The 27,431-nt window shown below is 47.6% G+C and overlaps 1 protein-coding gene across 6 annotated transcripts in view; it reads left to right on the top strand.

Annotated features, from left to right (window-relative positions):
- Positions 1 to 27,431, top strand: part of AUTS2 (activator of transcription and developmental regulator AUTS2) — a 1,185,004-nt gene that overhangs the window by 1,070,453 nt on the left and 87,120 nt on the right. For all 6 annotated transcript variants that reach the window (XM_070461290.1, XM_070461291.1, XM_020869794.2 and 3 more), the window contains one exon: positions 20,940 to 20,988. In XM_070461290.1, the coding sequence (XP_070317391.1) occupies positions 20,940 to 20,988 (49 nt within the window). The remainder of the gene's footprint in view (positions 1 to 20,939; positions 20,989 to 27,431) is intronic.

Raw genomic sequence — 27,431 nt, 5'->3', positions numbered from 1 at the left:
ATATTCCATTGTGTATATGTACCACCGCTTTCTTATCCGTTCATCTGCTGATGGACATCTAGGTTGTGTCCATGTCCTGGCTATTATAAACAGTGCTGTGATGAACGTTGGGGTGCACGTGTCTCTTTCCGATCTGGTTTCCTCAGTGTGTATGCCCAGCAGTTATCCATTTTAAATACAGCAGTGTGTACATGTCCACCCCAAACTCCCTGACTACCCTCCCTGCCCCCGCCCCCATCCTTCTCCACCGGCAACTCTGAGTAATTTCGGTTCTCTAAGACTGTGAGTCTGTGAGTCTGTTTCTGTTTTGTAAGTTCATTTGTATCATTTCTTTTTAGATTCCCCATGTAAAGGATGCCATACAATGCTGCTTCTCTTCATTGTATGACTTACTTCATTCAGTAGGACAGTCTCTAATTCCATCCATGTTACTGCACATGGCATTATTTCATTGTTTTTAATGGCTGAGTAATATCCCACGTATATATGTACCACATTTTCTTTATCCATTCCTCTGTTGATGGACATTTAGGTTGCTTCCACGACTTAGCTATTGTAAACACTGCTGCAATGAACTGGGGTGCATGTACCATGCTTTTCTCTGGATATAGGCCCAGGAGTGGGACTGCAGGGTCATATGGTAGCTCTAAAGCTTTTCAGGGAACCTCCATACTGTTCTCCATGGTGGCCGAACCAATTTACATTCCCACCAACAGTGTAGGAGGGTCCCCTTCTTTCCACACCCTCTCCAGCGTTTATTGTTTGTGGATTTTTTGATGATGACCATTCTGACTGGTGTGAGATGATATCTCATTGTAGTTTTGATTTGCATTTCTCTAATAATTAGCAATGTTGAACATTCATGTGCCTGCTGGCCATATGTATGTCTTCTTTGGAGAAATGTCTATTTAGGTCTTCTGCCCATTTTTTTATTGGGTTGTTTGTTTTGATGCCGTTAAGCATCATAAGCTGTTTGTAAATTTTGCAGACTGATCCCCTTGCCGGTCACATCATTTACAAATGTTTTCTCCGATTCTGTGGGTTATCTTTTCATTTTGTTTATTGTTGCCTTTGCAGCCACGTTTTAAAACTTATGCACTGCTATCACAGTTTCTTTCTCTTTATGCTTTCATTTACATCTCATGGACAAAGTGGTCTATGAATGTAAAGTATTATATGACATGTGGCTAGTTTACTACTGATTTGGCATAAATGAATCCTCTTTATTAAAAATATATATGAGATACACATAGAAAATCATATGTGTACATATGTGTGTACTGTATATCCCCCTGTGCAGGGATGCACATGTACATGGAGAAGGAGGTAGTGCACAAGGGTGTGTTCAACTGCACTCAGTATTTTAAAGGGTGGCGTGCCAGGCTTCAGCCCTCTCTCCAGACAGCTGAACACAGACTCATGGCCTAAACGTACACTTTGCTATTTCTTTCCAGCCCTTCTCCCTTACACTCCTCCAAAACACTCTGTACTTCCTGCCTCTCCATCTGTCTTTCCTCAGTCCCTGTCCTCCAGAATCTCTAAAGCCTTGGGCCATTTTTGAGCCCGCCCACCCTGTCCTGGAACTCCTGCCCTTCCTCGGTTCTACAGGGGGATGTTCTTTGATTCTCCCTCCCACGTGCGCCCTCCCTGGCCCAGGAGGCGTGGATGCTGTCTGGCTGTTGTCCTCGGTTCTGCTGCTTCCCATTCCAGAGTTTGCTCTTGGTGCTCACATCTCTTCCTCTCTTTGTGGAGGACACCCCACCCCCACCTAATCTCTGATTCTGAGCACCCCCCGCCCCCCGCTCTGTTGTGGTCCAGTGCCGAATTTCTGGCCCTCTGCCTGGCTGTTTTTTGACGGTGTTTAAGATTTATCTTGTCCAAAGCAATTTCTTTCTTTATTTTTAATTTACTGATTGTTCTCAGTGGGAGAATGGTCGGTATTGGTTTAGAGTGGTATCTTTTTTTTTTTCCCCCTTTTTTGGCTGCACATCATGTGGGAATCTTAGCTCCCCGACCAGGGATCAAATTCACACCCCTTGCATTGGAACACAGAGTCTTGACCACTGGACCACCAGGGAAGTCCCATATGTGTCTTAATACAGTTCAAGAGTGTTAAGAGATAAAGTCGGTATGGTAACGTGTTACCAATCAAGCAATATAAATGAAGGGCCTTGGGTATTATTCATGACATCCTTTTATCTTTTCTATAAGTTTGAGATTTTTCAAAATAAAAAGTCAGGAACTATTTTAAAAGAGCTTCTTTAAAAAAAAAAAAAGTCATTCTCAGGATGAGAGTCAATGATAAATATTCAGGGAAGTGGTCTAAAGCCAGGAATTTTCTGGTCCATCGAATGGGAAGTGCCAAGAGAGAAGGAACGACGTAGAATTGGAGACACATGGTGCTTCTGAGGGGGAGAGCTCAGGCTGCCCGAGAGGTTAATTCAAAACTAAATCTTATCCCTGGATCCTACAGTCCTTAATGTGACCCAAACTTTCCATTACCGAATTCTGAGGACTTAAATCCTGATATTGTGTGCCTGAATCTGGAATCTGTCTCATCGGTTAAAGATCTATCCTATTGAGGCCACATGTGCCTGTGCAATAAGTTCTTTTCAAGCCAAACTTTCATGTTTAAAAAAAAAAAAAATCCTGAAAGGAAATACATGTGGTCCTCTTCCCCTTCAAGCCCAGTTCAGGCTATTTATTGTTTTATTTGATTGTTGAGAAGTCAGAAATGATTAAATTGATTCCCAATGTGGTGTGCACATTGCCTTGGCTCAGAATGGTCTGGGGAAGACAAAGGCCAGCTTCCAGTCTTGCCGTGTTTTGATGTGTGTGTGAGTGTGTGTGTGTCTGGCGGGCGGTGGGGGAGGGTTAAGGAGAGGGTATATGGGTTTTTTTTCCCTTTCTGAAGTCCTTTCCCTGTGGATTTCAGATTAAAAAGAGCATGATGACACATTAACCCTTTTGGTTTTGCTTTTAAAACACAAAACTGGCAAACGGGCTTAATGAGCCCGGGTACCAAGTGATAGAGGCACAGAGCTAAAGAGACCCACTTGAGCCTCGACTGTTTTGATGAGAAAGATAATGGTACTTTACCATTTGGAAGGATGAAATGCAAACCGTGGCATACTGCTGACATTTTGCTGGTCTATCAGGCAATTCCAAGAGTGGGGCACCTCAGAAAAGGTATGTCAAACAGTGTGCCCTCCTTAGAAATTAATAATGAAACCGCCAAGAAAACAGGAGGAGGAAAATACTGCTTTCTGGCACAGAGACTGTTCTCTGTTTATAATCTAGATATTAGATCAAGTACAATCACAAGACCTTATATATGGAAAAGAGAGAGCGAGAGAGAGAGGAGATGATGATTCATCCCATCCCAACCTGTATGCATTTTATTGGTAAACCTAAGGTTCAGTGACTTATTAAAAGCCGCAGCCAGGTGCCGTGGGCATGTTCTAACACTCATGTCTCCTGACTTTGTTAATCCAGTACAGCGTTTTTCAGCGCCTGACCTGACCTGTAATGACCCACAGTGGCCCTCAAGCAGTTTTTAAAACTCACCAGAGACTGCTGCCGATGACGATCAGCTCATTTCTCTAATCCTCACATAGGTTAGTTATCTGTAATAGTTTTCTTGGCCTTATGTTTTACCTTTAAACCCACCAGTCATTTCATAAATACACGATGTTGGCTCTCAGTGAGCACTGGTAACAGAAAATCCATCCATCACCACTAGTGGGGATGGAAAAACAACTTGGCGCACGCAGCTGAGTTGAATGTTGTTTGCAGCTTGATCTTTGTATAAGAAGGACATCGTAAATTTACGTGAAAGCTGCCAGCCAGCAGCTGTGTTTCCCCAACCTCCCCCTCCCCAGGAAAGCTCACCGCTAGGAAAATAAATGGTGTTCTTCGCCAGCAGCGCAGAGGCAGGTCTTGTTCCTTGCAGGCGAGTGGCTATCTGAAAGCCTGGCTACAACTTTCCTGTTTTACTAACACTTGTAATTAAATCCGTCAACTCCCTCTAAGATTCTGTGTAAATACCAGATGCTCGCTACATTTTTTTTTTCTCCTGGAAAACATGAAAAGTTGCACACTAACAGTAGAGGAACTTGTAAGGAGGCGCAAACCCGGGTGGAAGTGAGCAGCTGAAGAACCACCCCCCTCACCTCCTGTGAGCCTCTGGGCCCAGGAGGCTTGGACCGCACAGGGGCCCCATCCCCATCACTTGCATTGGTGAAGAGGGATGTTAAGTTAACACCCACACCCTGGCTCAGGAGCAGATGGCTGGGAGCCGGGCGTGGTGGACGGGGGACCCGGCGGGCAGCGGGAGGCGCGTGGGGAAGGAGGTGGGGGCCTTGCTTCTCGCTCCCTGGGCGGCTACAGCCAGCTTTTCATGTGCTGCGCGCGCGGCCCCGCCAGCTGTCACTTGAACTCGTGCAGAGGATCAGAGGAGGAAATTTGGGATGCTCTGGGCAAATCCACCCTCTCTACATGGGGGTAGGAACCTCCTTTTACAGTGCATGTATTCCCCAAGGGAATCAGACACATCTGAGCTTTTTCCCCACTTCCCTATACAAAGAGGTGTAACGTTTTATCCCAGAGGTGATGGTATTTCAGCAGCAGGCAAAGCAGCCCCACCCCCCCTGGGTTTTCCAGAATTAAAATGTAGTTGCCTAGAGTTGTCATTGCCTCAGGAGAAAGCTGAGAGGGTGTTAAGTGAATCATGAAAGTGAGGCAGCATACCTGCTGGCATTTACATGTGAGCGTGTGGAGTGTGGGTTTCTTGGCATTTATAATGCAGAACCCAGGAAAGGGTACTCTGCCTCCCCTACCCACTCAGTCCTAGCAGCTTGGTGGGAATTTACTTAAAAAATATTTAACACTTGTAATAATGTTAGCCAAGGACTCATATTATATATGGGCAACCCCCAGCCCTCCTTATTGAAAAGCCCGTCCGTGGCTTTGGAGCTTTCCCCTACTAGTTTGTTGGGTGGGTTGCCACATAGGGGGTTCGCTTCATCACCAAGGGTTTTGGGTGCACCTCTGAGACTCCCTCGAATGTGTGAGCGTGGGGAGGGAGCCGGTATGGGAAGCACGGAGCCTGTGGCCCACGCCACCTCAGCTACTTTCAGTTTCTATTTGAAACTGAAATCACAGCAGAGCTGTCAGATGGCAGCTGTGCATTTGGTGGAAATGAGAATTCCAGATTTTATGCTAATGCGGTTTCAGGTTCCTTTGAACCTGCAGTTTCACAAGGCTGTGCTTAAAACTGCAATCTGTTTTAGATAAGAGCGGGGATTACTAAAGACTTTCTAGTTTTGCAAACAGTCACAGCCTTCGAAAGGAAAGGGAGCGATCAGATTTATTCTTTCATTAACATTGTCATGTTAAGTTTTCTCCTACTTTATCAAATAGAAAACTTTGCCTTGGTTTGACAATTATTTTTTTGACTTTAGGATTTTTTGGTTGGTGCTCTTTATCTCTGTTTCAGTAGGGTTCTTTCCCTGTCAAGGTCCTAGCCATTCCCTTGCAGAGGCCAGAATACAAAGGTGATGCTCACGGCATGTCTTATCCTGACGTGTGTTCATCTTCTTCCTTTTTCTGAACATTGGCACCGACTTAGATGGTTATGTCCATTACCAATTGCTTTGTAACAAACTACAAATTAAGAGCTGAAAGCACAATGACTTACTTGCTTACATTTTTGCAGTTTGGGCATGATAGTTTCTCTCTGATGCACGTGGCATCGGCTGAGGCGAGCTCAGTTGGAACTGGAGGAGCCACTCCCAAGAGGCTGGCAGGTTGTTACTGGCTTTTGGCTGGGAGCTCACCTAAATCCTTGGTTCCCTGGCTTGAATTCCCTGTCGCTGCTTGAGCTTCCTCACAACATGGTGTCTGGGTTCCAAGAGGAAGGAAGTAGAAGCTGCCAGACCTTCTTCACACCTGAAGAAGTTCTTCTTACTGCCTTAACAAGCTCTGAAGTTCCAGAGCATCACTTCCTCCACATTTTCTTGGTCCAAACAGTTACAGAGCCAGCCTCGATTCCAGGGTAGAGAGCTTGAGCTCCACCTTCCATGGGAGAATGGCAGCTTCAGTGGTCGATGTGGTATTAGTAATCAATTTTCTTTTTATTTTATTTTCCTAATTGAAGGATAACTGCTTTACAGTGTTGTGTTGTTTCTGGCATGCATCACCATGAATCAGCCACAGGTATACATATGCCCCCTCCCTTTTGAGCCTTCTTCCCACCTCCCACCCCATCCCCGCCCCTAGGTTGCCCTAGAGCACCAATCTGAGCTCCCTGAGTCATACATCAAATTCCCACTGGCTGTCTGTTTTCCATATGGTAGTGTATATGTTTCCATGCTCTATGGAGTCTAGAAAGATGGTACTGATGAACCTATTTGCAGAGCAGCAGTGGAGAGGCAGACATAAAGAACAGACTTCTGAATGCAGAGGGGAAGGAGAGGGTGGGATGAATGGAGAGAGTATTCTGTTTTCAAGAGAAGTTAAATGGGCTCTGTCGCTCACCTTATGATGGTGGGTTTCTGTGTTCTACGGAATCCTAGACTGGCAGCAATTTGTGGGAGGGACTTTATCGTTTAGTTTCTTTTTGAAACAATGTCTTCATTCTCTTCTGTTTTAGTTGTCAGGGAAATGGTCATTTCACTCACTAATCTGTTGTCCTGACACTGTTTACTGACCACCTGTTACATGTAAGGCATGAGAGTACCAAGATGTTTAGAGGAATGATGATGGTAGGGTGGGTAAGGGCACAGTCCTGGCCCTCAAGAGATTGAATCTTTGTTCTCCAAAGCTACTGCTTATTCTCGCAAAGGACATTTATGCCCCCAAAGGAATAACAGTGTTCAGAGATGAGCCAAGAAACCTGTCAGACATTGTCTTGACTATATATCCCTAAGGAAACCTTCCAGAGAAACTGGAGTTTTGAGCAGAAGAAAGTGCTGGCTTAATTAATTTTCAGTAAAAGTCTGTATAGTGGAGATTGTACAGGACCAGAGAGGCATTAGCAGGTCTTTGCGGACATGCAGGCTTACCCTTACCCTTAACTGCCATGAATGTTCTTAGCAACTGGTGTTTGTATAGCAGTTGACCATTTGCAGAGTACACCCATTTGACTGATGAAGCCACAGAGGTGGAGGCGCCTGGAATGGCCGTGTTAGAGTTTCCTGCTCCATCCTGTTGATGTGGAAGGGACAGGGAGGAAAACCAAGACCAGAACAAGGGGGAAGAATCAGAAACATTGGTCAATAAGAATGCTTTCAGGAAAGATAAACCAAGGGATTCTCTGACATCGTAGCTGTCCACCTAGTACCCCAGCGACCATATGATTCACCGAAACAGTAGAAGCAAATTCTTACCCAACAAGAATTTCTGCAAGTAAATATTTGGATCATCAGGAGACTGCACAATGAAGCTAAAATGAAAGCACAAGAGCTTTGCTAGGTGCTTGAGTATAGACAGAGGAAAAGAATTTCCAGTACCCTAGAGAGTATTAATGCCTTCAGGTAACATGTTTCCAGGAAAAGAGAGATGGCTGTCGGAAAGATCACCGAACTGCAGCTGCCACCATTTCTCATGTTTCTTTCACAAATTACCTTAATATGGGTTGCAAGTCACCGTTCAAACATCAAAACCTGTACAAGTAAGCTACTCTTGTATCTTAGTAGTATTCACACAGCTCAAATACCTTTACCATGACTCTTGGATCTTGAAATGTCTCTAGGTTTTAGATATCAAAATTTATTTTGAGTTAGATCTAGAAGTGACATTCAGCATTGGGAGTATGTGGAAGTCCAAGTTTGGCCAAGGGAGTGAAGAATCAAGATTCATCCAGTAGTGTGGTCGATGGACGCCGGTTCAGAGGAGAAGGGGCAGGACATACCTGCTGAAACCTTGCTATCGTCCGGACTCCTCCACTTCCGAAGGGCGTACTTACACTCTCTGTGTCAACTGCCTCATCTGAAATATGGAGGAGAAGAGCCGTTTCTCTGTTGACCTCACAGGGTTGATGTCAGAGCAGATGGTGTAATAATTGTATACATTTTCGAAAAATATATTGTAACATATTTTGAGAGACTGACTCTTAGGAGCAGTAAGTGGCATCAGGGTATATAATTTATGGCCTCTGTCTTTCCCTGGTCTCAGGTTTACTAGCTCCTTGGTTGGTCTCCTCCCTCTCTTTCATTTCAAGGCCCTGAAATGAGGACTAGAATCATATTTCGAGCCTGACCCAGACCTCATATAGCCACAGTCTTTCCCTGGGACTAACGGAAGCTAGAAAGGAGGGTCCTCAAGTCAGATACAGAAAAACAGTGTCCCATCAGTGTAGCATTTAACTGAAATTCTAATGATATACCTGGTGTGACTTTTTAATTGTACACGTGGCGGGGGAGGTCACATGAGCGCCTATCTCGAGATGCATGTGAACCATTCAAGCGTCCACCCGATGACCTCAGGGGGCTCCAAGGGCCCTTGGCTCTCTCTGGAACTGTTGGAAGGTCTGGGAAGCTCACTCAGGCCAGAGTGGGTCACATGCCTCTCGCAGAGAGAACTGGGAACCATGGTTGGTTCCCCAGCAACCCCAGTTTGCCAGGGCAGCCTTTTCTAGCAGGGCCGCTGAGTGCAGCTGCCGACTCACAGACAGCTGCGCCCCTAGTGGCGACCACGGGGACTGCCTTTCCTGCTGGGCCCCCTGCTGCCCAGCCCCTGGTGCACACACGGGCCCCCAGCTCAGTCCTCCTCCCCCCAGCCTCCAGCCCATCCCCTAAAGGACTGGGTGCTTGACCACCTCCGTTTTTGAAGCTGAGAGAGGCCACTGACTGTCAGCCTGTCTTCCCCAAACTAGCATCTACCCATCGATGGCTGGTAGTCAGTGAAGACAGAGCACTTCTCCAAATGCCTTCACACAGTGGTTCGTCACTCAGCAGCAGTTTCTGTAATATTAGTATGAGCTGTTACTGCCCTAATTTACAGATGAGGAAACTGAGGCACAGAGAGGTAGAGCAATCTGTCCACCATCACAGAACTAATAAGCGGGAGTGGAGGGGGGAGTCAGGAGTTGAACCCAGCAGTTCTGTCGTCAGAAGCTGTGCTATTTAACCACTAGACCAACTACCCCTTGGTTGCCCCCAAACAGAGATGGCTGCATCCAGTTTACAGGCCTTCTTAACCTGTCTTCCTTGTATATAAAAAGCACAAGTTGCCTTATAGTTTATTATTTAAGATTTTCAACAACATACTATAAGGGTTGAAGTCTGTTACTAGACCCATTTTACAGATGAGGAAAGTGAGGCTTAGGAAAATTTAACTCACAATTCAAGCTATCTTAATCGAGACTGGATTGAAACTTAACATCCTTCTAACATCCAGCCCACACCCCTAACCACCCGGGCCAGGGACCATGAATTATAAAATCCAGTAAGCCTACTTAAGAATCAGAATCTGGGACAATTTAGGCAAAGACAGCCAAAGAACATGCCTCACCAAAAGCACCTTCTTGTCATCCTAACCCTTGACTTTCCTCAATGTGTCATCTTCATTGAGTTATTTACACATTTTTTTCTACCCATCCTCTTAGCTCACGCAGACATTTTGTATACATTTCTCATTTTAATCATCACTGGTTCTCCCACCCCGCTCCCATTTCTGTGCGGATATAGTGAGAGGAGCTGGGTATTGGAGATTCGAGCTTGTAACTAGGACAGAGTGACTACCTGGCCTCAGGGAACATGACCTCCATAGCAAATGCAGGTCTCTAGACCCCAGATCACAAACGCCCCTCAGTGCTGAATGGTCCGATGGAGAAGGGAGAAAAACCCAGGTGGGCACGAGGCAGGCACGGCCCCCATGGTCCTATTCTTGTGCCCTTCTGTGAAAAGTTTAGATTCCACTGGGCAACACCAGCAGAGATTGAATGGGTGGTTTGTTTTTCCATCGCCTTTCTTGGTGGGACTGTCAGCTTCTGAATATTAATAGTTTATGTAGATTTGGTGGCTAGGTAAGAGATATTTTATTGTTTCTTATAGTTTTTCCCCTTTGTAGTTTATAGTACACTGTGAAGTTTGAAAGTAAAATTCTTTTTCTTGACTTCTACACTCGGAAAATATTTATTCCCCCCTGCGTCTCAATCGTATGCATCATAAACTAACCCAGTTCAGTTTATTTACTTCTCTCTTGTTGCAGCACCGTGATCAATTGCAGCAACACAGGCATATAATGGTGGAGACTTTTGCTTTACAGCAGGAAGAGCGTGAGCTACTGCAGTCTCCCTTCAGAGTGATGAGTAATGAGGCTGCCATTTAGAGATGGCCTGTTCAGAGGGGGCGCAAGGCACAGCAGAGGCGTTTGAGGCCACCCAGGATTGGGAAGGATGGGGGGCAGGACGAGAAGGGGGCGAAAGAAGATGAGATGGTTGGGTGGCATCACCAGCCCAGTGGATATGAGTTTGCGCAAACTACGGGAGATGGTGAAGGACAAGGGAAGCCTGGCATGCTGCAGTCCGTGGGGTTGCAAAGAGTCAGACACGACTGAGCACCAACAGAAGGCTGGCTCTCTATGCATCACTGGAGGGGGAGGTCACGATCCCTAGTGCAAAATGAACTGGCCTGCACGGGAGAAGTTCCTGGGACCCTGCAAGAGTTTTAATGTCTGAGCTGGACCGCTTGGAAAGTCAGGAATTTGCAGAGGTGGGAAGCGGGACAAGCTTGCTCCCAGGGAGTTTCCCGCTTCCTGGTGACGAGCAACCTGTTGACTCAGTTCTACCCCCAGGGCTGTTGGTCACCAGCCATGGGTAGGGAGGCCCCAGGCACCACAGTCAACCTGCAGGTCCCTCTGGGCTTCCCAGCGTCTGTCTTCTGCCCTGAGTCCCCCTCCACTTCAACAGGTGCCCAGACATTGGTCAGGCACCTGCAGCCTCAGCAATAGAAGGACAAAATCTCTGCCAGCCTGCCCTCCTCTCCCATCATCCCTCTTCTGAGGTAGGCATGCTAGTGCCATGTGGGGCACACAGCATGTGAACACATCCCAAGACGTGAGTTACATCCGGAAGAAGCCAGGTGGGTTCAGGCAGAAGGCTGATCCTAGGGAACGGGTTCCCATTAAACCCTCCCAGATAGATAATAAAGCCTCGACCCCTGTCTCCAGACACACGTCTTTCCCTTCTATGTGACTGTGGCCTGAACAGAGATGCAGAGACACAGTCCTTGTACGATTGAGTTCAAAACCAAATTGAGGTAGTGGTTTTCCTGCACCGAGAAGAGGAATGAGAACCAAAAACACGCTTGTGCACCAATAAGAAACCACTTGTATGGTTAGAGATAAAACTGTGCCTGTTTGTTTTCTTATTTATTTGGAGTTTGGGTGCTTTCCATTGTTGTGTTTGTGAGCCTGCTTAAACTGGAAATGTCCGTTTAATACGTCAAGATGACATCATTGGAATGCCCACTCTTTTCCTATTTGAAGAAATTGATGCCCTTACCCTTAGGACGTTGATCATGTCTTAGAGCCTTGCAAACTCTGAAAACATTTTGCTTGATCCAAGGTTGGACTTTATAATCCATCAGAAAGATCCACATGATTCCCATCTCTCCCACCTTATTATGTGGCCCAGGCTATGCAGTAATCTGTAGCCAGGTTCGGGCCTTATCTAGTAGAACTGTTGACAGTAAAGCCTGTGTGAAGACGGGGTTCTCTGCTCTGGTACAGATGGTGCAAACCACTGTCTCCCCTGCTGGAGACTGGTGTAACTTATGATGTTCGCGTGGTTCTTTTCATCCTGACTGTGGTGATCCCCATTGAGGGAATCCCCTAGAAGGCATGGCTGCACACATTGCAGCCATACAGAAGATACTGTTACTTTGTTGGTCTCTGAAGTAGAGCATTAATTTTTTAAATCATTTTCTTCATTTATCTTTGGCTGCGCTGAGTCTTCGTTGCTGTGCACAGGTCTCCTCTGGCTGCAGCGAGCAGGGGCTGCTGTGTAGGTGTGGCGTGCAGGCCTCCCACTGCGGTGGCTTCTGTCTCGGAGCACGGGCTCTAGACACTCAGGCTTCAGCAGCTGGAGCACGTGGGCTCAGCAGTTGAGGCTCCCGAGCTCTAGAGCACACGCTCAGTAGTTGTGGGGAATGGACTTAGTTGATCCAGGGCATGTGGGATCTTCCTGGAACAGAGATCAAACCATCCCATGTCTCCAGCATTGGCAGGCGGATTCTTTACCACCACGGAAGCCCCAAGAATGCCATGTTTAATTACTGTAGCCAACACATATATCCTGCTTGCTACATGCTGGGGGGCTGTTACTGACAACAGCTCTATAAAGTATAGATACTCTTGTCACCTCATTTTACAGGTGAGGAAATGGAGCTGGGAGAGAGAAGAGCTTTGCCCAGGGTCTCCTGGCTTAGAAATGACAAGGTCATGATGGAGGCCAGATGCTGGCTTGTAACCTCTCCCCAAAGAACAAATAGAAACTTGTATTTTTAACACTTGAAAAACTTTAGAATTTGAAAAGATCAAGCCCTCTAGGAGACACAGAAGTAAGCCAGGTGGGGTGACATCTTTTCCAAGGCTAGTTGGGAGACAAAACTCATATGTTATCACTCCTCTTTCCTAGTCTTTTCAAACTACATAATTTAACATAGAAAAACTGAAGGGAATTTTTATAAAGACTTCCTCTTCCTTTAAACCACCCCAAGAATCACCCAGCATGTGTTCTTTTAGGGAGTGACTGAAGCTATATTTGTGAGGGAGAACACCTCGAAATTAATGCACTTTTTCTATATAAGGTACTTGACAGAAAACCAGAATTAATAAGAAATATCCTATCAAAGAGTGTTTAGTCTCAATCTGGTAGTTTGTGATACAGGTTGCATCAAATTTCATATTTTAAGCTTTATTTAGAATGATTTAGAAGAACTTCCTAGTTTGTCTTTAGATGTAGTTTGAGAATTCATGAGGAAGTCTCCATATTTCAATTTAGCTTGTAAAAATTTTTTTTACTGGTTAATCATAGACTTGCCTAAGATTTGTTCATGTGTATTGTGGTTTAGTTGGGCTAAATCAGTCGTGTTTGACCCTTTTGGGCCCCCTTGGACTGTAGCTCCCCAGGCTTCTTTGTCCATGGAATTCTCCATGCAAGAATACCTGAGTGGGTAGGCATTCCCTTCTCCAGGGGATCTTTACCACCCAGGGATCGAACCCAGGTCCCCTGCATTGCAGGCAGATTCTTTTCCATCTCAGCCATGAGGGAGGTGGCTTCCTAAGATTTTTGGTTGTATATTAAAACTCGTTGGGAGTTTCCTGGTGGCCTAGTGGTTAGGATTCCAGGTTTTCATTGCTGTAGCTCGGGTTCAATCCCTGATTGGGGAACCAAGATCCTACAAGCCACGTGGCATGACCAAGAAAAAAAAAAATATTGTCATTGTTTCTGAAATAATCTAACCCCGGAAAGACCATTGAATCCATAATCTTACTATCTGCTTCTAGTCAGGGCCTCCCCTTTGTGAGACCTGTCCTTCTTAGATCTGGTTCAGAGGTTGAAGGTGACATTAAGAAGCCATTAGTGCTCAGTGCGTTAAACCTTCTAAATATAACAGACAGGGTAGCTGCCAGCCTTTGACTTTGTAATCTGTAGATTAAAATTCCAATAAAGGGAAGAACATAATAAATCTTCTAGATTCTTGCAAGTCAGATCTCTGACCAGATCCATCACCCAGTGTGTGGATGACCTTTTTTTTTTTTTTGCTTCTTGCTTGCTTCTTTCTACTTCTGATGCTGTCCCTCTAGCCACTCCCTTCCAGTTTTGACATTGCTTTCCTCCCTGCCAGAGAGGAGGGGGAATAGAGCAACTTGGATCCTAATCAGATTGGGCCCATTCCTGGGTCTAGTGAGGCTGAGAATGAAGCAAAGTGGCAGGGTGGGGCCTGCGGCAGGGCGTGGGGTGCCGGCGGGGTTAACATGGACATGGCGGGGTTAATACGGGGACGCAGTGGTGCAGAGGTCCAGCCTGTGGGTTCTCTAGAGGCTCAGCTCCTAGAGGTTCTGCATTCCTCCCAATTGTAGATCATCAAGACCCAGAGACGCATGCAGATCAGTCCCAGGCTTTCGTCTGAGTCTGCTCCCTGATAATGAGATGACAGTCTATTGCAGGGTGTGGCAAGTGTCAGCTGTGTGGCCCAGTGACAGCACGTTACAGGGCTAAGCGGTGGTTTGAGTTGGTCGGTGAAGTTGCCTGGTGCTATTTGTGCATCTCAGTTTACCCTGTAGGGGACCAGGCAGGAGCTGAGGCCTTTTCTTCCCCATAATGTTGATTTTATTAGCCAGCACGACAGGAAAATAGTCCCATTTTGGTTGCTCCCCCGCAAAAACAACATCCAAATGTCTTTTCTTGAAAATTTAATGTTGTCTTTGAGCTACCTTGGTATTGTAACCAAAACTTCAGAATGAATACCCTCTGGCTTGAGGGCTTCAGCTGGTTTTTGACGCATCTTGTAAGCAACTGAAATAGTCAACTCCAGACTCACACGTTTGGAGACATCTTCCCTTCTGATTACTCTGGGAGTCAGGGTAGAGAAAAATCTCTGATTTATCTTTTAAGAAAAAAAATTAAAAAAAAAAATCAACATACCACATAGTGCTACCATTTGGGTTTGAGGGGTGTTGTGAAGCAATAGAGAGCGCCTCTTATTTCCAAGATTAATTGTATCTGGAAGTTAAAGGGGGTAAAAATGTATGCCATACAGCAAGTACCCACTTTTTTCCCCTTGAGAGGTTTCTCAAGAGTGCCATGAAATCAAACAGTGATGGATATTCAACTTCAAAGAGGTGAAGCTGGGATGGAGTTCAACATTCCTTCAAATGGACGTGACTGCTTGAAACCCCCTCTGTGTCATTTGAATGATGTGTGCATCGCTCCCAGCCCCATCCCTTCCTCTGCCCAGCCGCACTCAGTCTGAGGGTGGCAATGAAGGGCAGTCAGGAGCCCTCTCACCCGCCTCCTGTGGCTCCTGTATGCACACTGGAACTTCCTCCCAGGTGCAGCCTCAGCCTTGCTTGCCTGCCTTGTGCTGGGGAAATCTCGGCCATTTTCCTGTGTGCCAAGGAGGGAGCCCTGCCAAGCAGCTGGGGTGGAATGAAAACTCCCAGGTGTTTGCAGAGGGTCTCCTCACCCCTTGTGTATGGCCTGGCACTCTTCTGGGGACGCTGTGATTGGGACGGTGAGTAAAGAAGGCCAGAATCCTACTCAGGTACCCGCCAGACTGGGCACATGGGCGCTCTGGTGGGGATGTGTTGCTCAGGGGAAGCCACCAGGGGCCAAGTTTGCGGTCATTCGGCCCCCTCCTGGCCTCAGGCCCTGGAGAACGCAGTGATGATGATGTCCATCCTTGCAGGGCCGGGCTGTGGCACTGCTTCAGTCCTCTCCCTGCGTTTGCTGGCGGAAACCCTGTCCACATTTGTTGATCTCTCTCTCACTTGTTCAGCTGTGTTCTGCTCTTGGCCATCCGTGGACGGTAGCCCACCAGGCTCCTCTGTCCACGGGGATTCTCAGGCAAGAATACTGAGGTGGGTTGCCATTTCCTTCTCCAGGAGATCTTGACCCAGGGAGGGAACCTGCATCTGCCGCATTGGCAGGCGGATTCTTTACCACTGAGCCACCTGGAAGCTTTTGTCGAGGGGAGGCTATAAATGCCAGTGGATTTGAAGTGGGGGGGAGTGTGTGATTTGTGGAGGGCCATGCCAGGCACTCTTATCTTTGAGACCGAACAAACTGCAGCCCAGCCTTTGATCAGATGGAGATAAGGTTGGATTAAGACCTTTTTTTAAAACTAATACTAGACTCTAACCACCCCCGCCCCCTCATTTTCAACAATGGACTTACCACTCTTGAGCACCTACTGTGTGCCAGGCGGTTTACCCACATCACTTTCTCATCGAGCCCTCGGAACCGCCCAGAGAGCCTGCTCTTTACCGACGTAACCGGCCTAGACCGTGGGCCTAGTGGCCTTCCCCAGCCGCGGCGCAGTATTGGAAGCGACAACTGTGGGGAGGGCGCGGGGCGTTGCAGTTCCCGCCGCGCCCGCCCGCCCGCCGGGAAGGCGGCCGCCGTGGGGACCTCGGGCCGAGCCGCGGGGGGAGCAGCGACAGCTGTCGATGTCGCACCCGGGGACTGCGCCCCCGCGGGGCCGACCCGGCGCCGGGCCGAGAGGAGGGGCGGCGAGGGGCGGGGCGCGCGGGGCGGGACGGAGGAGGGGCGGTGGCACCGGCGGCTCGGGCTCCGCGCGCCGAGGAAGTCCCGCTCCGAGAGCTGCAAGCGTGTGGAGCAGGCGCGCTCGGCACAGTCGGGAAGCGAAGTCCGGAGCCAGGGGCCCCGTGCCGCCACCGCCCCCACCCGCCACCCGTCCAGCCAGGGATCCTGCGGCGCCGGCGGCGGCCGCCGATGGAGTTCACTTGAGCAGCGAGCCGGCGGGAAAGGCAGGCGCCCGCGAGCGGAGCGCGGGCCGGAGCCGATCCAGCCCCGGGCGCTTCCCTCCCGCCTGCCCGCGAGCTCCGGCCGGGAGTCGCCGCGGGCCCCGCGCAGTCCGCCCGGCGCCCCGATCGCTGCAGCGCCGCCCGCGCCGCGCGCCGGAGAGATCGGCCCCGATTAAGGACTCCCGGAGCGTCTCCTCCAGCGCCGCAACGGCGGTGGCGGCGGCGGGACGGGGACTGGTCCGCCCGCGGGGCAGCTAGACAGGCGGGAACGGCAGTCGGGGAGCCGGAGGCGGCCGCCGGGGAGAAGCTGCCGCCGCCGCCGCCGCCGCGCGCACTCCTCCTCCCTCTCCCTCCTCCCCTCTGCACATGGTCTCCTTTGTCCTGTCGCCGCCGCCGCCGCCTCGCTCTTAGCTCCGCGCGCTGAGGCCGCAGCTCGGGCCGCTCCTCTCCGCCTCGCCCGGGACGCCCCTCGAGTCCCCACCGGCCCCGCGCGCCGCAGAAGCAGCCGGGAGGCAGCTGGGCGAACGCGGGCCGGGCGCTCTCTCCCGGCCGCCCGCCGGCTGCCCGCCTGGCCTCGGCCGCGCTGGATGTACGCGCGGCGCGGGCGCTCGGCCGCCCCGGAGCCGCCGCTCGTTTGGGATTTGGTTCGCGTGCACTCGCTTCCAGACTTTCGCCGAGAAAGGAGCCGAGACCCGCGCGGACCGAGCCCGGTCGGAGTTGGGCGTTTTCTCTTCGTGTTTGGCTGATTTTACCCCTGGTCTGTGACGATCCCCCCACCACGAGCCTTGCTTTGGAACCAAACCATGAACTTGGGGCTGACAGGACCACTTAACCCTTGGCGACCAGGTAATGCAGCCCTGGAGGCGCGCGGCTGCCTCGCTCGGCGCCCGCGGTCGGAAGGGAGTCGGGGGTCTTTTGTCGGCGGCGGCCGGGCAGGGGTGGCAGGGGCCGCAGGGGCGGGCGGGCTCCTCGCGTCTGGCGCGCCCGAGGCCCCGCCACCACCCACCCCTCCTCCCTCCTGCCCGGCCGCCAGCCTTTGTACTTTTCACCCCTGACTCTCCGGGCTCGGGCGGCTGGAGCTGCGCCGTGGTGCCCGGGGACCTGAGCCGCCCCGGCGCCACCCGCCCCGAGGGGCTCCGCCTGCCTTCAGCTCGGGCCAGGCCGGCGCCGGCTTGGGCTGGAGACCTAGGCTGCGCTCGCCGCCGGTTCCCGAGTAGCGCTTCCCCGCGCCGAGGTCGGGATGCTTGCCCGCACGCGGTGCCAAGGGAAGCGAAAGGAGATCTGGGCTCGGAATCGCCACAGCTGGGCAGAGAACTCGCGCTTAAGTTTCGAGGATGTTTCTCTTTTCTTGGAGATCCCCTCCTCATGCGGGGGCGGGTGCGGGTGCTCGGGGCCGACCCCGAGATCCGAGGCCGAAGGGAATTAAGATGGACCTCGAACCGGAGTGGCCGCGTCCCACCCCTGTCTACTCGGAAGGCTTTTATTCGTTTTCCTCATTCTCTGTGTTCCTTTCTTCAATCTGTTTGACTAGTTTAACTTTTCTTTAAACACCAGGTACAGCGTCGAGTCATTTTTCAGTGTGGTGGGTTTCTTTTTTAATTTTATCTATTTCCATCCCCCTCCCCCAAATAAAAAGCAGTCAAAAGACAGCTTTTTTTTTTTTCCCTATCATTTTTAGATATAGCGGCTACAACGCCCTGGCTTTGCAAAACCAAGTGAGGGGGATGAAGCGAAATGGCGAGCGAAATCTTTAGTATGTAAGGGTGCCCCCGTGTTAAGAGAGGAGAGACGCAAAAGCTATGCTCGCCAGCTAACTCTTGGCTCACCAGGTTTCCATTAGTCGTCCCTGATTTTTTTTTTTTTTAAATCAGGGAAAAGGTCCAGGTAATATAAAGAACTGCAGATTTTTCTCTTAAAAACAATGAAAAAGAAAACTAGCATTAAGATCCCAGAAACCGCAAATTTGCACAAATGTTTTAGAGCGCAAGTCAAATTTGAAAGTTTATGGAGAAAGAAGCAAAGCATTTCCTTGTAGTTCCTGCTTAAGACTTTGGCGGAGAAGCTCTCTTCTGACTTTTCGGGACTGTGGTCCGCCATAGTTGGAACCGCCTGGATGGGAGAAAAAGGGCTCCAGGTCATTTCTCTGATTAGCCGAAGTCCCATTACCGTCCTTTTCTTTGGGGTGTTTTTCACGGAGGCCTCTTTGAGACGCCCACCCCCACCCCTCCCCAGTTGCAAAAGGGCTTTGTGACATGTATCAGAAAATTAAAGGGCTGGAGAGGCTTTTATTAGAGAACATTACTCCTAAGTCCTTCGGAATATCCTGTCAGACTCATTTCCTGAATAACTTACTGGATGGCATCATAATAATCACATCCTCTAAGTTTGCTTCAGACATAAGGATCACTAAACTGGCTCCTTGAGAATATGGTGTGGAGCTGAGGCTAGAGTAGCAAGGCCGGGGAGGGTGTGCAAGCCAGCCAGAGGGCCTCTTCACCTCCAGCTTCTGTCCTGTTTGATCTCTCCCTCGTCTTACACACACACCCCAAGTGCAAATAAAAGCTGGATCAGGAGCCTCTGTCCTCCCCGGGTGTGTTTTGCGTTGATGATACAATACCTCGTTTCTGTGGTGCTTTGGCCCAGTGAGACTCGTTTTAATAGGTAGTCCTCAAATCTGCAAGGGTTATTGCATTTTGGCAAACTGATTTAATTAACAGCCTCTCCCCCTTTTTCCTTTTAAAAATAGCAGCTGTAGTGTAAGCCATGAATTTAACATAGCCATTCTCATTTGAAGAGACACTTTTTCATCAAGTAATGAATGGCGAAATGCTCTTTGCTCCAAGTTTTTAGCTGGAAACTGGTGTTCCTAGAAATCTCACTAAATGTTACAATAGGACAACACTGTTTCTGTGATTTTTGCTTCTATACCTCAGTGTTCTTGATTTGTTTCATGCATAGCTTGTTTCCCCCTCCATGCAGTACTTTTTTTGGCGGTTTATTTTTATGAAAAGCTACTATGGTATGCAATTTTATTTAAAATGGCAGGAAGGCCCTTGGCGTATTTTTTATTCATGCAAAATAAAAGGAAGCATCCATCTAGGATTTATTTTATTTTAAACTGCTTATGTATAAGTGTATGTAGTTCAGCACTTGTTTTGCACATACATTCATGTTTTCTTCATCTATTAATCTTCAGAACCACCCTTACAGTGGGAAGATTAGAATTAAAATAAAGGGGGAAATAGTCATAGTAACAATATTTTATGCCTTTCTGTATCACTTACATTGAGAACTAGAACTTGTTCGCTTCAGACATAAGGATCACACAGGAATATCTCATCTTTGTCAACATGGCACAAAAAGACTAAATTGAGTATCTTCTTTGTCCCCAAAAGCCAGCTCCAGAGTCTGAATATGTTGTATTTCAGATTCTCCCCTCCCTCTACTTCTTATATTTTCTCTAGATTTATTCACCATTCTATGCTTTGTCAAAAAATGCGTCTCTCTGTGTAAAGTGTGAAAATCAGTGATTTCTTACAATGGTTGGGTAGCAAAAATAGCATAAATATAACCATTATAACTTTAAATGCAGGTACATTCTCTAATTATTCCATAATGGAGCTGCTTAATTTTAGTGTTTTTTTTTTTTTTTTAATTTTTCAAATTGTAGAAGTACAGTGCTTCTGAAACATCATAGCATTTTCCTCCAAACCGACTTTATGTTGATTTTCCAGAACATTAGTGTATAATTTAAATTGGCTTTACTCTTGCTGTTTAAACAGGCTTATTTCACTTTCCTGGAGCCACTGTAATAATTAGCAGACATGATTTCTAGAAAATGGAAAGGAAATAATGCTGACAGTGTATATAGTGTCAGCGCGTTGGGCAGGTCGGCTGGGTTTCATTTCAACACCAAGGTCGTCCTGGTTACCACAGGGGACAAGGACCTCGGGGTCATCAGATAAATCTTTAAAAACGAATTTCAGGGAGTGCTGGACAACACTTTTTAGTGAGGAGAGGCTTAGTGTTAAATAATAGGCATTTCTGGTTTCTGAGAGAAAATTGAAGAACAGGCATGTCTGCAAATGTGGAAAAAAGTACCATTTCCAAAGTAATGATCTGTCAATGAATTGCAAAATCATTATGTGAATGAGCTGAATTGCTTTGTGTATCATCTCATAGAAATATGTTTTGCACAGATAATATGTCTAATAAGGACACATTTTTAAAATCAGATTTTTTTCCCCCTTAGCAAATAGCTGCACTGCAGGTCTGCCTCATGCAGTCAACCAGCACCACCTTATGGAGGATTGGGGGAAATTACTGCTTTCCTTTTCAGGCTTTTCAAAAATGGAGTAAATTGATTTAAAATAATAGTAGTGATGCTAGTGACGACAGTATTCATGACAACGATAACTCTTTTTCCCCCGCTTCTTGTGTTGCAGGCCTCAGATGCCAGCTCTGAGAAACTCTTCAATACTGTTATAAACAAAGGTAAGAGCCCTTAAATCCGAGCTGTAGTTTATTTTCCGATTTGTTCTGTTGTCTTTGCCTTGAATGAAAGCAGAAAGAACAATGGTCATCCTTTACCATTCTGGAGCTCCTGTTCATAATTGTATTTTTGCTTGAGACAGAATCTGTGCTTTCCTGATGTTTCCCAAAACAGTTTATTGTAAAAGAACACATTGAATCCTTATTTAAATTGATTTGCCTAAGAAATGACTACGTCTCTGTGACTTTCGTTTAATGTAGGAAGTGATCATGGAGAATAATCATTCTCAGGATGCCTTAACTTTATTGTTAGTTATCAACTACCCAGCAGTTGGAGAACGATAAATAGCTGGTTTGTACTGCAGACTCTAATAACCAGTACATGTTTAGTATTCACAGGATTATGGTCATAAACCAAGCCTTACTCTGCTGTGGGCTTTCTGTGAAGTTAATAAACGAGCAAGAGGGCAAAATTTAAATACGTGCTATTCCATTAATTTCTTCCAAACTGCAGTAGAGGCTGAGAGGCTAATGATATTGCAGTACATTAAGGGGAAACTTACCTTAAATCACTACCGATAGGTTTCTGGGCGGTTTTCATTGGTTGCAGTATTGTTGGGAATAATGAAATTTAAGGGAACTTCTAATACCGGGTTTTTGCAAAGATGTATTCTTTGAAAGGTATAAACTATATGAATTCTTTGATCTCTTCCTCTCCACCGTAGAACGTGATGTTTGCATCATAATTGCTAAATGCAGAATGTATGCTTCCTGCCCTGGTCACCTTCTGTGTTACATGGAAGATACTGGCTAGCTTGAACAGGGTTGGGCCTTCACAAAGTGATATTTGAAACCATGTCCACATTCTCCACTGGCCTTGGCTAGCGTTTTTGCTAGCTGGTTAGTCAGACACATTCCGAAGTGCAGTTATTTTGAGCTCCCCGATTATTTTAGAATTCGAACCAACTGCAATTTTAAATAGTACATTATGTTTAGCGTTCCCTGGAGGTGTGCATGCTTATGTGATTGCTGTTACTCCCAGAATTATTGTCATATTGAATTTTATCTTTTTTTATTGCATAATGGAGTATTCCAGTTTTATATTTCATCGTATATTTTGATGGACTGAAAGTTTGTATAAATTTGTTGTCCATAATGCTAAAAGCCCAATAAAAGAAGATACGTGGCAGTTCATAGCGTACAGGGCTCGTATGGGGAAACGTGCGATTGTTTGTTGCTCGTTTTGACAAGGCAAGAGGATGGTAGATGGTCGTGGGGCCCTGTAATACAGGAGAAGGACCCCGCGGCGGACCTGAGGTCCTCCAAAGGAGGTGCTCTGTCTCAGTAGCACTCGCCCCACCCGCTTCCACGGGACCCCCGCAGCCCGCGTGACTGTGTCTGTCTTTTGCCAGCTTGCTGGGAAAGCTCTGGAATGTGTGTCCCCTCTCTGGGATCAGCCAGCCCTGGCCTGAGAGTTGGCTCTGCATTGAGGCCCGGCTGCCCTCAGCGGGCTGAAAGCCGCCCTTCAGGGCGCAGGAGGAGGGGTGGGTGGTGAGCCACCTTGTGTGACCTCCCTCCCTCTGCGTCTTCCCTGCTGCTCCCCCCACCCCGCGCCCCCCTGCCCCCTTTCCAATCAAACGTCTCCCACATCCTTATTTTTGTTTACTTACAGAGTGTGATTTGTGGCATCTATTTGGTTGTGAATAGTCCTCCTTCTGACAGGGTGCCTTTCTTCTGAGCTGCTTTTCTGGGGGTGATTTAGTTGCCTTGAAAGGATTAAGGTTTCTTTGTGTACACTAAAATCAACACAGGCTTTTTTATTTTTTTTTTCCCCTAAGCTTTACTTGGGAAACCATACACAAATAAGCATTTTAGTTGATGGCAGATTATTCCTTTGCCCCTTATTTCCATCAAAATGGCCTTTCTTGGCTCCTCCAGAGTTTCCCCTTAACGCCTTATGCTAATTCCTGTTGGTAACATGAATGACAAGAGCCGGAATCCACGCAAATCCAGGTGGTGCCAAGCAGAGGGACTGGTATCCAGCACCCGCCCTCCTCCCTGGAGAGAAAGAGATGAAGCCGGGGTGGGGGGGAGGGAGGGAAGCGTGGGGGCAGTTTTGTTAAGGGGATTAGTATTCACACTGCTAAATATCGGGAAAACAAGTTCCAAAAGACAGGTGCAGGGAGTCTTGCTATGTGCCTGTGGGTTTGGGTCTGTTTTTCACTCTGGGTAGTGGCAGTGTTTACTGGATGGATGGTTGACAAGGCCTTCAAGGAACTGTCAGCTTCAGGCGCATCAAGTTCAAGTTCTGTAAAAGTGGCCTGCCCCGCCCGCAAGTCTGGTCTCCCGACTCTGTCCAGTATTCTTAGCCAAGAGCAATAAAAAGCCATGTAAGAAAGGGCAAATTTACACCAGGTAACAAACACCGCTGGGAGAATCCTCAAAGCCTGAGCTTATTGAACAGTCTGACAAGAGTGCTGACACGTGTATGCTTCCCCCCTCCAGATGTTTAAAGCCACACATCACCTCTCCCTCTCTGGAGCCCCACCGGGCTCTGGCCTTCCAGAAGCGTGGCTTTAAGCTGCTGGCGAGATTATGCTGCTGAGCCCCGGCGGCAGGCAGATTTGGTCCATAAAATTTCACTGTGGGAGGGCAGTGCTAATCTCACAAGCTGATTGTGGTGGGGTGTTGGTGGGGGCACAGCTTTGATGTTGGGCCCCCGAGGTCGGGGGGATGTAGGTCTGACTGAAGCCACAGGGGTCATGGCTCAAGTCCCATCAGTCTGTTTGTGAGCCGGAGTAAATCGTTTCGCCTCTTTAGGTCAGATTTTTCAATCATAGCAGAATGGAATCCTGGGCCAATGTGTCTGGTGGGGATAAGACAATTAGTTGGTGAGGGGGAGGGGCTGAAACAGAGTAGGCACCTCGAAGGTTTTCTATCCCTCTGCCTCTTTGATCTTGTTCTGATTCTCTCTGTTGTCGAGCCTGTCCGATTTAATAGAGGACTAGTAAGATTTTGGTGTTTGGGTGTTCCAAATCATTACTTCCTTCTGATGCCTTTTATTTCACATTTTGAAAGAAATTAATCAAACGGCACATGCTTGTAGGTACACACGACTTGCTCAGTGAGAATTGAGCTTGTCCAAAGGTGTGGGGAGATGAACCTCCAAAGTGCAAGGCTTAGGGATGGAAACATTTAAGAAAAAAAAAATAGTAACTTTAATCAAGGTCATGATTGCTGTATTTAATCTTTATGTGTTCAAATGTTTACAGGATGTTCATGTGAATTTTATGAATCCTTCTGTCTTTGTGACTCAACCATCTGCCAAAGGAAAAATTGATTTTCCCAATGAGGCAGAGAGACTGAGTTCTTGTCCATATTTAGTGGGTTGAACTGCTACAGTAGCAACAGGATGTGTACCCCAAATTCTGGACTGTTTGTCCTTAAAAGGAGAGAACTTATCGGTCAATTCAATGTGTCCAGCCAGCATTTATTACTCTTCTTTACCTACTCTAAGGGCTTCCCAGGTGGCACAGTGGTGAAGAGTCCTCCTGCCAATGCAGGAGGCACAGCAGATGCAGGTTTGATCCCTGGGCTGGGAAGATCCTCTGCAGGAGGAATAGCCAATCTGCTCAACTATTCTTGCCTGGAAAATTCCATGGACAGAGGAGCCCGGCACACTATGGTCCATGAGGTCGCAGAGTCAGACACAACTGAGAACACACTCAACACACCTACTCTAGGCTCTATTTCTTGGGGATTTTGCCACTTTGATATATAAGCAGAAATGCAGAAAGTGAGCATTAGTAGACATGCCCATCCTGCCACCATCATTAATCTCTTTTAATCTCTGAAGTTGCTCCAAGGTGGAGCTTCCTGGAGGAAAGAAAAGAAGGGAAGCCATGTGTGGAAGGGAGAAGAACAAAAGTCAGGTGCTCTCTGGGGCCCTCTGTGTACCTGGTCCCAGCCCTGGTGGGGGCCATGGTCTAGGTTAGGGGCAGAGAAAAGGCCCCAAGTTGCCTCTTTTCCAAGATCTGTCCTGCAGCTGAGACAAGTCAGAGATGAGACGGCCAGGAGGTGTATTTGACCCTATCGCTCTGTGAAAGCTGTGCTTCTCCTGAGTAGCTGGGGTGGGGATTGATCCAGGAAGGGCAGAGGGCCCTGGTCTGTGCTCCCTTCTGCCGGGAGTGAGCACCCCCTGTCTACTGAAATGTGGCCAGCGGAGGAGCAGACACCGTCCTCGGTCAGACTCCCATCTCCCCTGCCCCAGGGCAGCCCCGAGACTCTGGCGGGCACTCACTCCTCACGCTGAGCACCAGACGCAGCGCTGAAGCCACCTCGATCTCACTGACCAGGACTGGCTGGCCCCTCAGGCCTCACCGGACCTCCTAGCAGACACACTGACCTCTTCTTGGGGTCGATTTTGTCCTGACGGGTCTCCATGGGACACAGATGAGGCCGGAGCGTTTAGATTTAGTAGGGCCTTTGGGTATCTTTGACAATATGGTTTTATCACCAGTGTAGATGGAAAACCAGGCTAAGAAAATTAGTTGAGGTTTGAGATGAGGCAAGAAAAAAGTTTCTGAAGATGCTGCTTGTGAATGAGGTTCAGGAAGTGAGGACCTAATAAAAATCTTTTCATGGTGATGATCTCACTTCACTCATCAAGTTTAGACACGAAGGGGGAGTCCCTTGGTTTGGTGAGAAGTAAAGCTAAGAGTTACCACCAGGGCTCCTCCCCTAAAATAGTTCTGGGCTTTCTGTGTAAGTGAAAACAGTGCAGTTGAGGGTGGGGTTAAGTGAAATCGCTCAGTCGTGTCCGACTCTTTGCGACCCCATGGACTGTAGCCTACCAGGTTTCTCCATCCGTGAGATTTTCCAGGCAAGGGTACTGGAGTGTGTTGCCATTTCCTTCTCCAGGGGATCTTCCCAACCCAGGGATCAAACCCGGGTCTCCTGCATTGCAGACAGACGCTTTACCCTCTGAGCCACCAGGAAAACCCCTGAGTGTGGGGTAGCTTTCTTTAAAAAAAAAAAAGAAAAAGATGTGGAGTTTAAAATCTAATTAAAATAAACACATGGAGACCATTTTACAATTTCTTGTCATGTCCTGGGTTTCGTTGTAAGGAGAACATGATGTGTAAAGTTCATTCCCCACGTGCAGGTGAATAAACTGAGCTCATTTCAGCTTCTATAAATTAGTTGCACTTTTGTAATGTCTTAAATCCTACAGAAGGGAAACTCTGACTGTCAGTCATTCTTTATTTTTCTTTCTCTGGGCCTTTTTTTTTTGGAGTTTCAGAGCATTTTCTTGGGTCTTTAGAAGACAGAGATGTCTGATATGAGGAAAATTAAATACTATTGAAGGGTAATTGGTGCTTGATTGGAGACAAAGGACTTGTGAGTGGTTGGGTTTTCCTTCCTACTTCACACTGCGGAGAACATGCAATCAGTTCCTTTTGTTATGGAAATTGACCTTCCTATAGGAGCCAGACTCTTTAACACACGGAATTACCTTGCATAGATTTATTCCTTGAGACTTCTTGAAAATAGACACCTTGTATTCTTAGTGTGAAACCACCAAGAAGGGTCTAAAAATATTCCATGTTGTGAGAAAGTGTTTTCCACTAGATATTTTTCCATTAAGTGGTACCTAAGTTCTCACTGACCTTGTACATGAAGATAGTCAGGAATCCTGGGTACATGTTGGATCCTGTTACTGGAATGTCAGCTCCAGGGATGGAAGATATTCCGAGCATTTGAATTGATCTTGCTCGGGTCTTTGGAGTAGGACTGTCACAGCAGTGCCACTTCCCCAGATAAAAGGAGACCAGATTCCCAGATCTTGAGCGCCCCTCCGAGTTGGACCAGAGCGTTGTTGCTATTCTGTCGCTAAGTGGTGTCCAAACTCTGCAACCTGACCAGCACGCCAGTCTTCACTGTCCTTCCCCATCTCCCTGAGTTTGCTCAAACTCATGTCCGTTGAGCTGATGATGCCATCCAACCATATCATCCTCTGTCATCTTCTTCTCTTCCTGCCCTTAATCTTTCCCAGCATCAGGGTCTTTTCCAGTGAGTTGGCTCTTCACATCAGGTGGCAAAACTATTGGAGCTTCAGCTTCAGTCTTTCCAATGAATATTCAGGGTTGATTTCCTTTAGGATGGACTGGTTTGATCTCCTTGCTGTCCAAGGGACTCTCAAGAGTCTTCTCCAGCACCATAGTTCGAAAGCATCAATTCTTAGGTGCTCAGCCTTCTTTATGATTCAACTGTCATATGGTACATGACTACTGGAAAAACCAGAGCTTTGACTAGAAGGGTCTTTGTCGGCAAAGTGATGTCTCTGCTTTTTAATACGCTGGCTAGCAGAGCAGGGGATAACATTCTTTTAGTCAGATGATTAGACGCCACTGTTTGTTTTTGAGTCCACTGAAAAGCTTTTCCCT

The sequence above is a fragment of the Odocoileus virginianus genome, chromosome 33 (genome assembly GCF_023699985.2).
Source record: "Odocoileus virginianus isolate 20LAN1187 ecotype Illinois chromosome 33, Ovbor_1.2, whole genome shotgun sequence".
NCBI lineage: Eukaryota > Metazoa > Chordata > Mammalia > Artiodactyla > Cervidae > Odocoileus > Odocoileus virginianus.
This window is presented reverse-complemented; position numbering and strand designations above follow the sequence as displayed.